General features: G+C 37.9%; 2 protein-coding genes across 7 annotated transcripts in view; one reads left to right on the top strand and one right to left on the bottom strand.

The window, feature by feature from the left end:
• Window positions 1-558: 558 nt before the first annotated feature.
• On the bottom strand, window positions 559-15,463 carry RSRC2 (arginine and serine rich coiled-coil 2). Of its 4 annotated transcripts, none has more exons than XM_064466111.1 (10): window positions 15,305-15,463; window positions 12,207-12,363; window positions 11,586-11,629; window positions 8,790-8,980; window positions 7,655-7,798; window positions 3,847-3,969; window positions 3,665-3,744; window positions 2,736-2,989; window positions 1,759-1,848; window positions 559-1,217 (listed from the first exon to the last, which is right to left on the bottom strand). In XM_064466111.1, exons 1-10 carry the CDS (start codon window positions 15,308-15,310, stop codon window positions 1,038-1,040), a joined length of 1,269 nt encoding a protein of 422 aa, XP_064322181.1. In that variant the 5' UTR covers window positions 15,311-15,463; the 3' UTR covers window positions 559-1,037. The 4 variants fall into 4 exon arrangements, with proteins under 4 accessions (XP_064322181.1, XP_064322183.1, XP_064322184.1 ...); XM_064466113.1 differs by having other exon boundaries at window positions 2,736-2,986; XM_064466114.1 differs by having other exon boundaries at window positions 2,736-2,968; window positions 15,305-15,462.
• Window positions 14,955-15,668, top strand: part of KNTC1 (kinetochore associated 1) — a 42,279-nt gene continuing 41,565 nt past the window's right edge. For 2 of the 3 annotated variants that reach the window (XM_064466094.1, XM_064466092.1), the window contains exon 1: window positions 14,958-15,148. In XM_064466094.1, the coding sequence (XP_064322164.1) occupies window positions 15,140-15,148 (9 nt within the window). In that variant the 5' untranslated portion in view covers window positions 14,958-15,139. Of the gene's footprint in view, window positions 15,149-15,668 lie in introns of all 3 variants that reach the window. The other variant, XM_064466093.1, reaches the window with a different exon arrangement.

Below are 15,668 nucleotides of genomic sequence, written 5' to 3'. Positions count from 1 at the left end.
CAGCTGCTGCGGTGCTCCTTTTTTTGGTTCTGTTTTGGGGGGTTTTATTTCTTTCTTTCCTTCCTCTTCTGAAGAGAGAAAAAGAGGGCAGCAGCAGGCTGTCGAGTGCTTCTGCATAGGCTGTCTACAATAAGGCCCCATCCAGACTGAAAGGAGTTGTGCTCCTCCATAGGCAATGCCTCATGCATTTAACCTGCTCAGATACCATCATGTCTTGTAACAATGCCTATATAATCTACTACAAAAAGTTAAATAGTTTCCAGTACTTTTAAGTACCGAAGTATTAGCTCCAACATCCTACCTTTCTCACCCATTTTTTTTTAATCTCTCCCCCTCTACCAAAGCTTGCAAATATCAAATTAACACACACACAAAAAGAAAATAAACTGCATTCAGCATTCATCAGTTGTGCTCCGTGCTGCAAATCTCCTAATTTTAGGAAACTCTTACTTCAAAATAAGCATGGCAAACTAAACACTACTTCTGACTTCAAGTTTTTCTGACATCTTAACTAGTTTCCTTAGAGTTTGGCCCAAAAGACAACTTAATGTAAAGACCTTAGAGAAAAAAATGTCTTTATTATTAACCAGGTTTTTTGCACTGGATTATGTGCCTATTGGCCCAGACCGCTAAATAACATCTACACAATGTTTCTTTCATGTTTCAAGAATTGAAAATAACTGTACAAGGTTAAAGTACAAAAGTACACAAGACAGTGGACACGAAATATCCATGTATGAGTTTATCCCATCTGCTGCTTGGTTTGAAAAGTAGAACTTTAACTAAAAAATACTGTCCTCCTATAGTTCTGTCAAGTTTAATGGAAGTGGGTATAACCTGATTACAACACTAACACCAGTATCACTGATCTGATATTTACAAAAAAATTGTATTTTTCAATAAATTAAAGTCAATGCAACACCCATGCAAGCTAGAATGCTAGCTTTTTGGTGAACAAGGACCCAACATTTGAACGAGAACCTTCCACAGTCCCAAACTTTAAAACTGCCTTTTTCCTTTTTTTTTTTTTTTTTTTTTCAAACTGTATCCATTCCTCGCATTGAAGATGTAAACCCCAAGCCCATTCCTCTTTGCGTATGAGTCTGTGATCTTGCCATTTCGTACTGTGCATCTAGATTTCTGAAAACCTCTTCCTGTTGTTTCAGTGTTTTGTAACTCTCTTCATCAACTGAACTACAGCCAGCTTCATCCTCACTCTAGAAACCAGACAGAAGAAAACAAACATTAGCTGTGTAGGAAGTGGTGTTTTCATACACTACCAGTGTCCTAAATGTAACAATTTTGATTTGTTGTTTTCAAAACCTAGTAAGAATTCAAGCATTTGGGTTTATTGCTGGAACATTTTAGGGCAGCTTTCCTCTCACTGTCAAGAACATGCAGAGGCCATCATCCAGTTCCTTTTTCTGACTCATTCAAATAAATATCCCCAATTAACTTACCTATACAGAGTAGTACTGTTCATCAGATTATGAATATTGGTTACAGTTACCACTGTTGTTACAATCAAACAGCTGCCTTGCTAGCCAGAAACATAATGAAATTCTAGAATCTGAACTGAATTCAGATTTAGATGTTACTTGTGAACGTTGGTAAGAAATACTTAGAAGTTCTTAACTACACCAGGTAGTATCAGGTTACCTTAACCAGTAAAGAAATTAAGTTACACTTCAAAATACAAAAAGAAGTCACTGTCCTACAACAGATAATAAATATAATTACACATTCGTAACTCCTTACCTTAATGCCCATCAGTTTTCTGAATTTGACGTTTTGGTCCTTGTTTCCGAAATTTAGTTTTTCCCATATTTCTGCAGACTGTGATTTATCCTGCTCAAGTTAAAAAAAAAAAAAGAGATTATAACCATTTCACATTTCCGTTATTATCATAATACAGTGGCAAGCAAAAGTTTCTTGTTCCCTCCCTTCTGCCTCCCATCAATGCCATGTGCCAATTTCAGTTTCTCAGATCTTACAAAACAGTCTGAAAAGCTGAGTGAGCTTGTTACATAACAGACATGTGATGATAATCAAGCTAATGTAACAAACACTCCTCCATACTAGTACAGTGGTGAAAGACAATTTTTCCACAGTATCAGCATGCCAGAGATTTTCTGAAGCAGCAACTGCCACAGGAGCCTTTATTTGGTGGTCTAAGCTTTGTTATTGCAAGAACATTTATTTGACACAGCATAAAAGTCTGAAGGTTTGTTTGTATTTACAACTTTTGTTAGAGTTAGTAATGCATCACTCCAGAAAAGTTACTAGTGGCAAGGTTTGCAGACTTGTTTTTGAAGTCTGGAATTGACAGGATACAACAATCAAATGAGAAATCTCAGAAAGGAGTGGTCAGTTACAGTTTCTATAGCTTAGCCATCACTTTTCAGTAAAAGGAGACCATCTGTATTTGGTATTTAGTTGCAAGTTGTAGACAAACGGACAAAAGTAACATTAAGATCCAATTACACCTCTTATGTTTTGTTTTATAACATTAGGGGCCTTCCTAAGTCTTGTGTCAAAAGCATTTGCCATTGAAGGGCTAGTTGTCTTAGTCCTTTCACTCCCGGAGTGTTACCTTGGGCTGCTGTTAACAGGGAAACTTTGTAACAGGTATAAAAGTAATTTTGCTGGAAAAAACATTAATAAGCATCCTTAAACTGTCTGAGTGCAAGATGTTTCCAAACAAATTTTATGAAAGTAAGAAAAGACAACATTACCCCTTCCTTTTTGCCTTGCCAAAGCATCTTCCGCTTTTTCTCTTGCTCAGCAAATTTCATTGGATTCACTGCTGCTGGGTTATAATAGCTGGGTACAGCTATTCCAGTCTCTGCTAGTGCTTTTGCTTGTAGTGCTGCCATTTGAGCTGCCATTGCTATTTGAGGAGTTACTTGTGTTCCCGATGCCAGAAGAGCAGCAACATTAATAACAGAACCTCCTGTGGCTGCAGCCGCTGCAGAAGAAAGGTAACCTGCTATCAGACAGTAAGTCAGATTTTTTTTTTTTGTGGGTGCGGAGAAGGAAAGGAAGGGAAGGAAGGGAGACAGGGAAAACCACCCACTCCAAGGAAAACACCCCAAAAAAACCCAACCCCCCAAAAGCCCAACAAACTTGGGCTAAACTAACAAACTACTTAACAAACAGAAATAAAACAAAAACCCCAAACACTTCCCTTCATCAGAAATAAGTTGAAAATGAATAACAAATGCATGATCAAATACATGTTCCTTAATTTACAAATGACAAGTCTCCAGTAGTTGTAAGTAAACCAGAACTGAAAGTGAAACTAACATATCTTCATGCTTCTGCATAGCCCTAAGCTGGTAACAGCTTTCAAACTCTTGGTCAATGATACATAAAGGAAGGGTCCAATGACCATCACAAAATCATTTTTGTGTATACTCAGTAAGTGATACGAAATCCTGACTGGTTCTGTTGCGGTTTTATGTTTGCAGGCTTTTTTGTTTTGATTTTGATTTTTTCAAACATTTACTAGTTCTAGTTGTGGTTCTTATACATGGAGCAAGTTAACGAAGACAGACAACCTGCACATCTGTTGTGCTGAGTGTTACAGTTCTGTCCATAAACCTACACTATCTTCCATTCAAATTTCATTTAGGAATTAATGTGATATGTATGCATGGACTACCTGCCGCCATTTCCTGTTGCTTCTGTTTTTCAACCATTTCCTTCTCTCTCTGTTCTTGCAGCTTCTTTGCTCTTTCCAGTCTAGAAGTAAGTGCATGAGAATAAAAATATTTAGACATGCAAGAAATCAACAGCAGCAGCTTATAAATGTCACATACCATTAAAGTTGTAACAATTTCTGACCTTCTGGCTAATGCTTCCTGTGCATCCATAGCTGTATTTCGTCCCCGAAAAGGTGGTGGACTCGGACTCCGGCTATGACTCCTGCTGAACCTTCGGGGCTTCTCAATTCTCTTCTTTCGCTCTCTGTAACCAAATAACAGAGTTGCTAAATCAATGAAGGTACATATATACCTTACCATTTCATAAAAGTATTTTGATCACAACTCAAAAATAGCTTAATGATTAATTCTGAGAGCTCTCAAGAACAGCTTTCACAGATACTATACTAGAACAGCATAACAGTCACACTTGCCTTGTTACAAGACAGCTAAAACTCAAGATTTCCAACTGCAAGATGTAGCAGAATGTGTAGTTCTGGGTATTCATTTACCTCTTATACTTAGTGTTTAAAACAAACAGATCTGCTCTAGAGATTTTCATTCTAAAACCTGACAAGAAAAGACACTGTGCAACTTCTGGTAAAGTAGATTTCAGGAAAACTATAAAATGGATCAAGTTACAAGAATGCTTTAAAACCATAAGAGACCTCACAGCACTATAATTATTTTAAAAATCAGCATTTTGAAGAGGCCTGATTTAAAAACTGGAATAGTACTCAGGGAAATTATTAATTCTCTCTCCTCTGTATACTCTTCACTAAATATGCTTTGGATGACTGTTTGAGGGAGGCTATCAACAAAATGGAGAGCTGGTTTAAACACTTGTGATGTATCTCAGGTTTGCTCTTGAGAAGGAGAGCACTGTGCAGAGAACTATGAAGCATGCATTATCTGGAGCCTGACAATCTGAAAAGAACCCAGTTAAATTATTTTTAAGCAAAGCACACAAATATTCGGTTCAATACTCCTTTAGTAGCCTTCTCCCCACCTCTTCCCAAGTAGAAGTTGCTCTTATGACATATACATCTAGTCCCATCTAAGCAACAGCCACTCAAAATAGGCATATAAAGTACTAGAAGAAGTATTTCTCTTTGCCAGGATCATTAATATCTCTAGATTCCAAGAGATAAGGGTTTATCCCCATTTAAGCCTCTGACACTTTTTTTTTTTTAACAGTCACAGATCCTGAAAGTATCCAAAGCAGCTTAAATTACAGGAGACATCACTCACATTTTTCCCAGATTTGCCATAAACAGTAAACTGAGATGCACAAAGATGTTTCTGCAATTTTACACTTAAATATTATTACCAACCATCTGAGATATTAGCTAACTTGACACCAGCCACTTTAAAAGGCATTCAGATATTCTGTTTCTTCTGTTTGCAATTTGGGCAGCATCTACAAACATCATGAAACATAGACTAAAGTTACAAAAAGAGATCCTTGTTTACATGACAAATCTGGTAGAATACAAAGGAGGCAAGACTTATCTTTTCATAGAAGATGACAAGATGCAGATTCAGGCACTGGGAAGTGACAGATCTGCATTCCTGAGATAAGATGTAATGCATGTTTCAAAGATACCTTCATTTTTCCCATGCTGACTATTGTAGTTTGGTCTTGTCTTTGGTCTGATGCTTTATTGCACTGGTAAACATCAAGGAAATAAATATTTGAGCTTTTGTATTTAAGTATTTCAATTTGAAACAAGCCGATGGTGTCATGTTTTCCATCTAGCATTTAGTCAGAGCAACGCCACAGAAGAACTGCCAGGAGGGTCTACACGCTCACAGAACAAAGATTAGTTTAAATGCTAGTGAGGACAAGCCACTTGAAAATGTGAGCTTGAGATTATGCAAAGAACCATCAAGACAAGGTCAAGCTTTACTATTTACAAATGCTTCTGTCACTGCTTCTGTTAACTGTAACACAACAAGTATTGCATTTCATGAATGAGGGAATTTGTTTCACGGTTGAGTTTTAACAGGGTAGGTTTCCACATGGTGTTTATCTGGCTTATGATGGGTTTTCCTTGAGGCTTGCCCCATAATTCTCTTTCCAAAGGCTTCACCTGAGCCCAGAACTTGATGAAGTGTTCTAGCTACTGTTAAAAAGACTTATGCCTCACTTATTTTCCTCCTCTAGGATTTGTGAGACAAAAATAGAACTTAAAAGAAATGGATTCTTGCAGTATGTCTATCCAACAAGTTATGTTTCTGGTTGAAGAAACTCCTAAGCTGTAACTGTCCCTTACTTTTTCTTCCCACATCTGCTCTTCAGGTCATTTGAATTCCACTGCAGGAGCAAAACACTATTCTGGGATGTGAAGTTTTCAGTCATTAAACACAAAACGTTCAAAGCGACTTTTAAACAGTGCATGCACGTCATCTATACTAAGTGGAAATAATGGAGACCTGAAGCCTTACACATCATGCTGAAGATGGCTTAAATACCATTAAATGCAAGTAACGTATACCAATTGAAGACCCAGCTCTACTCACCCCAATTCTAAGTTTGGTAGAAAGGGCATGCCAAAATAAAATATGACACAAACCACGTAATTTAACTAGATCTTCAGAAAGATAAGTCTTCTGAACAGTTTCACAAGTGGTGGTGTAGCATTATAGGAGTGCACTAGATTCTTAAGTCTCCAATGATCCACCGTAATGTTGAGTAGACATAACCAACTTCTAAACCCTTTAAATATGCAATTTAAAATGCTCTAGTGAAAATACTGCTAAATGAACTGGAACATTGGCAACACTTTCTTGGAAGCTCTGAAAGGACACCAATTTGCATTCAAACTACTTGATTTAAACAAGTAGGAGGGAAAAAACACAACTGTAGTAGTCATTAAGTCATATTTCAGCTTACTTATTCAGAAAATCCTACAGGGCATTAAGAATGCAAATAGACTCAGAACTCTACACCAAAATACTGAATGATTCATCAGTACTGGAAAACATTAATTTCTATACAGCAGTGAAAACCTTAACTCTAATATATTCCAGGTAAGGCATGGATCTCAACTCTGTCAGACAGACCCAGAATAATCCAGTATGTGTCTAGCTAGGTCATTTCAGTCTGTGCTTCTAGAATTTAAGGAAGAAATGGAAGCACACAAGATAGGGAGAAAAATTAACGATTGATATTCTCACGTAGAAATTGACAAAAAAAAGAGTTGGTAATCACTAACACAGAAGAGTACATTCAGATCAGAAACAGTCCATCTGACTCAATTCACCTTAACACTATACTAACTGTGCTAATTTGCAGACAACACAAATTTTTAAATAAACTTTGTGGAACTGATCAGGATTAGCTTCTGATCAGTTTATCTGCTCTGACAGCCAGTGATTTCCAGTTAAACTTCCCTTTTATGAGATAAACACAAAGAGAAATACAGTAGTATTTTTGAAGTTATGCTTTGCCAACCACACTACACTCGTAATAACACATAGAAAGGTTAGCTGTATCTTTTTCTTCAGGCTTTCTCACTTAAATATAATTTAAATCACCTATTTAAAATAGTAAATACAGTTGTGGTATAAGAAACCAAAAGACAGCCAGAACCACAGTAATCATTACTACTCAAAATATTAAATTATTTACTTCCCTTCTACTTTATCAGTCAGAAGTTCTAAAATGGTGGTTTTATAAGATACCCACAAAACGACTAGTTAAACATTTCTAATTGCTAACATCCAATCATGCTATGAAAAGCCAAGAATCAGACTCTTCAGCTAAGGCAAATGTTTAAGTCTATGCAAATCACCTAGTCCTTAACCCACTGTATCAACACAGCTGAGAAAGAGACATTTAGTTACACTGAATAGACATTAACTGGCAAACCTATCCTTCTACATATCAGCCTGCCACAGAACACTCAACCATACACCACCAAGTGTATATTGAAGTTAACACTTACCTGCTTCTACTCCTAGTTCTGCTTTTACTTCTACTTCTATGTCTGTGCCTAGATCTTGATCTAGAACGAGATCTTATGCGTCGTTTTCTCTCTCTGCTGCGAGATCGGGATTTTTTCCTATCGCGACTTCTACTACGATGACGTCTGAAACACATGTCCCAAATTCTTACATATATTCTCATGTTTAAATTTAGCTTGTGCTTAAGGACTTACATACAGGTTCATCACCACAGGGAAAAATGCATCAGGCAGGGTGGGGAGACTGCAAACTACACACAGAAGAGTTCGTGCCTGTAACAGTTTAAGTTGTAAGACTAGGAGATGAAATGGGAAAGGAACCAAACACTACGACCAGACAAATGAGTTACACAGAGTTTATGTAAACCATCACACTCATCAGTATAGCTATTTTTAGTTCATTAAAGAGTACATCTCAAAACAAATACACAGCCAAACTAATCTGATGCAGGAATCTTTAATTCAAGGCAACAAAACTCTCCTCCTACCTATGGTGTTCCAATACCTTACGGAACAGATGCCCAAATTTCAGCCTGTGAGTCACAGAGTACCTCAGTATTATCAGCTGAAGCTTGCTCCTTGCTTATTGTGTTTGCTACAGATCCCCCAGCTATGAGCAGAGCTGGCTGAGAAGTTCTCTTGGCAACCACGTTTTTGTCCTAAGCAATTCTCCTACCTTGTGTGCGCTAGGTGGCCTACTGTGCAAGGAGGCTTAGACAGCACTTTCTCTGGGTAAGTTCTTGATTTAGGAGGTAAAAGCCATGACATTACTAAAGTGTACTTTCTTTCCTGTCACTGACAACAGGGAACATTTAATACACTTTGTTTATACATTTTTGTACTCTGTATACTATTTATAGACATGAGACAGATCACCTATGTAACGCCTTAGAGATATTTTGTACTTTTACTCAGAACCAATCCTAAAAAAACCACCAAAACCAAGTAGTAGCAAATCCACTGCCCAATGAGAACTGAAACATGCAATATAATCTGATGCTTTAAATTAATACTCTTGATTTAGTTATATAATCCAGCTGTACTTCAGAAGCCTACACAAATTCCAAGCACTGCTTTTACAAACGCACCTAAAGAATACTCATGTAAAACAGCTTACCTTTCACGAGACCTGGATCTTGAATGACTCCTCCCTCTTGATGATTTTCTCTCTTTGCGTTTGTGTCTATCCTCACCATTTTCAGATGAATTTAGGCTATCTCTTCCCTTATCAGAAGAATGTTCTTTGTCATTGTGGTCTTCAGATTTGTGCTTCTTTGAGGACTTCTCTTTGGATTCATGTCTTCTTGCCTGTTTTAAGAAGAAGTTGGTTCTTTCAGGAAAATAGTGCAACAAAGAGAGTTAGTATGGGTATCAGAAGATAAAAAATGATAAGTTGTGATGCAACATTAGTAACCTTAGGAGTGTGACTCAATCATGAGTGATGGCTATTTTACCTAATGCCACCAACTACCCAAAGTTGCAAATGTACGCTATAATTTTTCCCCATTTTCCCACCTCCCCACTGTCTAAAGGATTTCTAAAGCATCCATCAAAGGTATCTTTACAGTGTTTCCATATAAGAGTTCACAGCATTGTAGCATAAACTGTTGTTCTCAGTTACTGTCTCCATTCCAGACACATAATAAGTACCTATCTTTAAGTACCTGACGATTTATGAATATGCATATATACACACACTCACATTAGTAGTGAATATTTAATATTTGCCTAAGCCTACCATGTAGAAAGTTACTACAATCCATACATAGTTCCAAAAGCAAAACAGTATGCCTGCAACTAAAACAATTTTCTATCCATCATTACATAATTTTTAGAGCAAAACTCTCCTCAGTCAGTAACTTCCAATAGTTTTTAAAAAGCAAAGGAGTAAGTTACATGGTTGACATCCCATTTTTAGTATTTAAAACTAACATGCATCACTGAGACCTCCCACAGTTGTTTTAAGTTAAAGATATGGTGCTCCACTATACCACCATTTCTTCTTTAAGAAGCAGTGCTTCTTAAAAAAAGATTCCCTTTTTATAGCCGCAATGCCAAAAATACCTAGCAAGGTCAGGCCTGATTTTTGCCAGTGCTTTCCTTAGATACCCAGTCATGACATCACCACCTTTTCTTAACACATCCAGTTTATTTTGAAATCTTTCTAGCAGAAAAGCATAGCCCACTTGCCTTATATTTAAATAAAGTTTTGTTTCAAGTCACAATTTAAGCATGATACATTCAGTTTAAACTAAAACCCAATCCTTCAGAGTTTTTACTTATCTGAATCTGTTAACTACTCATAAAACCTTTCCTATAATAATTCTCTCTCAAAAGAAGCAAGTCTAGAGAAGATGATGTAATTACCTTATACCCACTTATCCAAGCCTTTCTAACACCTATTAATATAAATCAATTTCTAAATATATTTGATTATAGTTCTTCAAGTACACAATAATGCCAGGTATTTTCCTGCTTTTACAGTATTTTATTCTTAACTCCTTGAGTAATCAGTTGTTACATAAAAACACACCTGAAGCTGTAAATCAATTTTAATTATGTATTTACATAAGCAGTTGTTCTGATATACATATTAAAAAGAACTACTGATATTCACTATTTAGTCTAAAAAGAGTTTAATCTTGCAAATGAATGAAAACAGTAAATCTACTGTGGGACACTATTCCTCATCTGTTCACTCTGAAACTTGCTAAATAAATCGTGGAAGATCAGATCCAACAACATGGCAAAACAGTGGACATAATTTTCAGCAAGGACTTTTTTTTAAACATTAAAAAGTGTTTTTTTTTTTTAAATTACGTCTTCCAGACACACACTTAGTAATAAACCACCATTATATCCCATAACGGATTTAAGATATTTTTAAGGGAAATATGAGTTTGAATGACTAATAGTTACCTTATCATGAAGTAGGCTTATAATTTTGCTATCTGAGTCTGCAGCGTCTTCAGTTCAGTCTCTTCGCGCATTAGCACGCTGAGTATGATTTATTATAGAAATGTTATCATGTGAGCTAAACAATATATTCAATTTCACAAAAACTCTCCTAGATTATTTTTCTTTTCCTCTTTTTTTTTCGTTTTTTAAACAGAGCTTCCATTGGAATGGGGGACGAACAAGTTCCTGACCCAGGTTAAAAGTTAAAGTGTCCCTCATCTGACCCAGCCTGCTATTGCCCCGCATGGCTTAAGTTTCTGTGCGACTATTTCGATGCTCCTGGTTTGCTCGTTTCATCTCTTCTCTGGTGCATAAGCCAGTTATTTTAATGGTATTATTGATGCTGTCTCTTCTCACTCCCCTATATATATATATATATCTCTATACACACACAGATAGTTATTTTAAAAAAGAGACAGCCCTCTGAAATTTTTACTGCTACTGTCATGTTTCCAGCTGACTTAGCTTGTCTGTCAAGCTATGACAGTCTTTACAATTAAAGGATGCAATAAACAGAGCTCAGTCAGGTGGGGAATTATTTTTAATATACTTAAGTAGACAGGTATGTATCACTGAAAGTCCTGAACATTGGCCAGGAATAAAGCTACCCAAGGCTTTTGGCTAATGGAAGCTCTGTAAAAGTCATCAAGAACACCATTCTACTTCTCCACATGAATTCTTTCTTTTGGCTGTTTCCACAAAAAAAAAAAAAAGAAATTAAGTTACTAGTTTCTGAAAACATTTTTCTATAAAACTATTACCTTGTCAACATGATGGCTGCAATCATGCTTCACTATGAAAGGATCTCCATATCCATTTTTAAGCTTAAAGTTTCCAATTTTTTTTTGTACTTACCATAAAGTCATTTATATAGGTTTACACATATGTGCATTACTACAAGATACTTTTAAAGATGTACTGTACAATTACCTAAGCACTACAAAGTGTTAATTACCTCTTTGCTTCTGCTCCGGCTTCTGTGTTTTCTTCCTTCAGTATCTGCAGAAGAAAACATTTATTGTTATTCATCAAGTTAAAGATGAAATCAGCTGGCTATAATCTTTCCAGTTCCTTTCAGTTATTCCACACCCCCACCCCCAAAATCAAGAATAGAGATTTAGAAAACAAACAGCACTATTTGTGTATTTACTGCAGAAAGTAAACTCTAGTGTTATTCCCAGTTCTTTTTTTGCATTTATTTAAGCTCTGACAGTGAAAAACTAGTCCATGCCATACTCCAGCCACATTCTTCACCCAGGTAACTTTATTTTTGCTACAACCACACAAAGTATTCCAGTCCAAGCATATCTAATTAAAATGAAGACAAAGTAGTATGGTTTTCTGTTTGGTATTGTCCCCAGCCCACCCCATCCCCCGAACATTGACAATGCCTTTTTCCTTAGCACTTCTATCAGTACAACTGAAAGTTATTAGTAACTTCATTTTTTTTCCCAATTCTAACAAGTTACTTCTAATAAGTCTGTATATTTTTTCCAAAACAGCTTTAAAGAGATTTCAGTTCTACAAGCATACATCAGAACATTACTAAGCAACTCTGCTTATATGAAGACCATACCTGACTTCCGTCTTCTTTCCCTTGACCGTGAGCGTGATCTTGAATAATGATGCTTTGATGTTCTGGGAGAACTAGAAGCATCTGATTGTTCCTTTTTCTTCTCTCTCTCTGGAGAGGATTTTTCTGGGGCTACTCCATCTCGTTCTGTATCACTACCCTACACATGAACACACAATATTTAAAACCCAAAAACTTAGGACTGAAAAACAAGAAAAGCTTAGTGCTTCCTCTGAAGACACACTTAAAATTATTTTCTGTAAAGACAATCCCATCCCATTGTTAGTTAGGCAGCGGCTTGATAGACTTGCAGTGGACTGTGTAACTCCATACAGATTGATTTTTCCAAGACTCTAATAAAGAGAACTAATACATAGTAACACTTTGGTCTGCCATTACATTAGACTGCACTCTGCTTTTTCCAAGTGCTTTTGAGAATATCAGTAAGACTAAACTCTAATCCACAGTTTTCTCTCAATAGTATTGTTTCTAGGTCAATTACCTTTTAACATTTACATGACCAAGATTACTTAAGGTCAATGCTGTCCCAGATCTAAGTCACCTCACAAGTTATGGCATTACTGAGGCGTAGCACAAAATCCCCACAGTATTTTGAAGTACTGAATGAACTTTGAAGAGAAATGAAGTATATTGTATTACTGTCAGACAGCTAACATCTGAATAAGTAAAAACCTCAAACAGGTTATCTCTGCAAAAATGTGTTTTCGTATGGGAGTACATACAGGTCACATCCACCTGTCTCAACAATTTCTGTATCACTTTTTTCTTAGATGACAAAACACAGGGTGTTCCCTCCATTCCTTCTAAACCTTGACCTAGGAAGACTGAACCCAGAAACTTGTGTAGTACAGTCAAGACTGCTTTGTGATTCAGTGCTGGGAGAAGTAAATGTGTACAATCAGTATACAATGCAATGAAAGGACCAGAATGGAAAAAGTATAGACTGCAAAGGTGAATGTGCTTTCATTAATGCCTTCACAGATTCCTTGGTCTCTCTTGTTCTGATCACGTAAGTGGGAAACCTTCTGAATATTGTGTGGCTTCAGAAGATTTCACTAAGGTCATAATTTGGCCCAGAAAAGCTATTCATGAAGCAGAGGACTTGAACTTGCTTGTTTGTTTTTTTTTTACCAGCTGCAGTTTTATTGCAAACTGAACAAGACATGACCTCTCAAATGCTGATTTATATTACTTTGAAAACAAAGCAGCTAGTTTTTCTGAACCATAACAGATATTACAGACTGCCATTAATATATTGTGTATTAACGATAGACTTTCTTCATAACATGCTACAGGTAAATCTTTGATTTTTCAGCTACTACTGTTAATTTGCATCTGTACAAAGATGCATCTATAGTAAAATCTCTTTTTTAAGCGAAATAAAGCAGCTGTTCACTTCTCCATTCACGTGATGTAACTCTATCTAGTTCAAAACACACCAGCATATGGACAACAGCACTGACCACTTAAGGTTGCGTCTGCAGCAGTTTTAACTAAAGTCTCAGTAACACTTCTGAATACTACTGACACCCCACCCACCATCCTGAAAACTTTAGGACATCACATAAAGAGTAGGAACTAAGTACCCTATTTGCAACCTTAGCCATCACAATCCTTGGCATTCCACATCTATCATCTGCTTATATCCACCTTACCCCCCTTCTACATCTCAGGTTTCCAAAAGACCCATCTAGAAGTTGTTTCAAAGGAACTTTGAGATTTCTATAAACTTACATTTCAAAGTTACTTTAGAAGGACAAGGAGAATTCCAGCTCACAGTTTAAGTCAACTGGGTTTTAAACCCAGTACCCCACTGAAATGGAACCCATCGCCACGTTTCCCAGGCTACCAGTCTCATTATTTACACACATTGCTGCTCATTAATGCTTTTGTGCACTGCACCTTAGAGAAATCTTTCAGCTCTACAAAAACACAGACAGTGAAAAAGGCTGACAGGCTTCACTGAGATTATTCTCAGATTGGCCACAGGTTCATGGTTTCCTTGAACAAATCCTTCACCTTCAACTACAGAGGAACCTCCAAAGTAGTGCCTATAATCTAGGTGCAAAACTAGAAGTCCCCAATTATTCAAGTTCTTTTAACAGAAAAATATACCTTATTCTTAACAGGTTAAGTTATATAAATCAAAAAAGCATCATTTAAAAAAAATCATTTTCTCCAGTTCATGGTCCTCTTGTTCTGTTTCACCATTGGCCAAACTTTCAAGAACCTTAAATACCAGATTGAACACCAGAGTACTTAAAGTCAACTTCGAAGAATTTTATCACTTTCGAGACCAGTCTTTTGTGGTTTTTTTTCCCTTTTTTCCACTCAAGACTATTTAATAACTTTTCAAAAAAATTAAACACACCGTGTTTGATAACTATTCTCATTGGTTCTTAAGCTCAATTATGGGACGATCACCTTTATGTTACCAGGCCAGACAAATTTTAAAAGAGAACAAAACTAAACTGTTAGGCAGTGTATGAACATAAAGAACAGTTATAACTGCGACAGAAACGTTTCCTATGGATATTAACCGTAAAAACAGCAGAATGGGAACTAGTAATTAATCACTCAGGGCAAGAAGACGCTGAAGATAGCATGCCTATGACCAAACACACACAAAAAGTGATAGGACAGGGAAAGCTATACGAACGAAAACTGAGCATGGCCCAATCACCAAATCGATCCCTTCCCTCCTCCCCTCCCAGGGAACCTGTGCCCCACAGTCCCTCTTGAGAAACGCCTGCTCCTGTAGCCACAATACTTCTGTCCTCAGCCAGGAAACGATAGGGCCTCGGTCACAAGGCCCCTTTACTTCTCTCCAAGTCCAGAGAAATGAAACAGAAACTTCTGGAAACAGGGAGCGAAGTAATGGTTGAAAAGCGGCCACCCCCTCCCCGAGGCCCATCATGGCGCCGGTAAGCAAAGGAGCGGCAGACGCCATTTTGTCTCTCCGCGCACACGGCTTGCCGACCCAGCCCTCCCCATCTCATACGCTCTTCCCTCCCGGCCCGCGGCAGCCCCCTTCCCAATTCGCCTCCCTCCAAAAAATCCCGGCACCGGACACCACTCACCGCCATGACCGAGCGCCCGGGACGTCGGTCCCCCTCAACAACTCCTCGCAAGAGGCTCAACCTCCCTCAACAGCCACCGCCGTGGCGCTCGCGAACCGAGGGAACACACCCCACCCTCCCTCTCCCTTCAGGCGCCCGGATGTAGCTATGGGGCGGGGGAAGGCGGTGGAGGGCGAGGGAGCCGCGGTGCATTCTGGGGTCGGAGGAGGATTAAGCAGTGTCTTAGCAACAGCACTGTTCGCGTTTGGGGAGATTTTGGCCCGCGCTGCGACCCGTAGCGGGAGCTCAGAGCTCCCGCCAATTTGAAAGCCTGAGGCGGCTGCAGGCGTGTGGTGGGGGTTTGTCACTGGTCTCTGCGGCCGCG

This window comes from Phalacrocorax carbo, chromosome 15, assembly GCF_963921805.1.
Source record: "Phalacrocorax carbo chromosome 15, bPhaCar2.1, whole genome shotgun sequence".
In the NCBI taxonomy this organism is placed as follows: Eukaryota; Metazoa; Chordata; class Aves; order Suliformes; family Phalacrocoracidae; genus Phalacrocorax; species Phalacrocorax carbo.
Note: the sequence above shows the minus strand (reverse complement) of the source record. Positions and strands in the feature narration are given on the sequence as shown.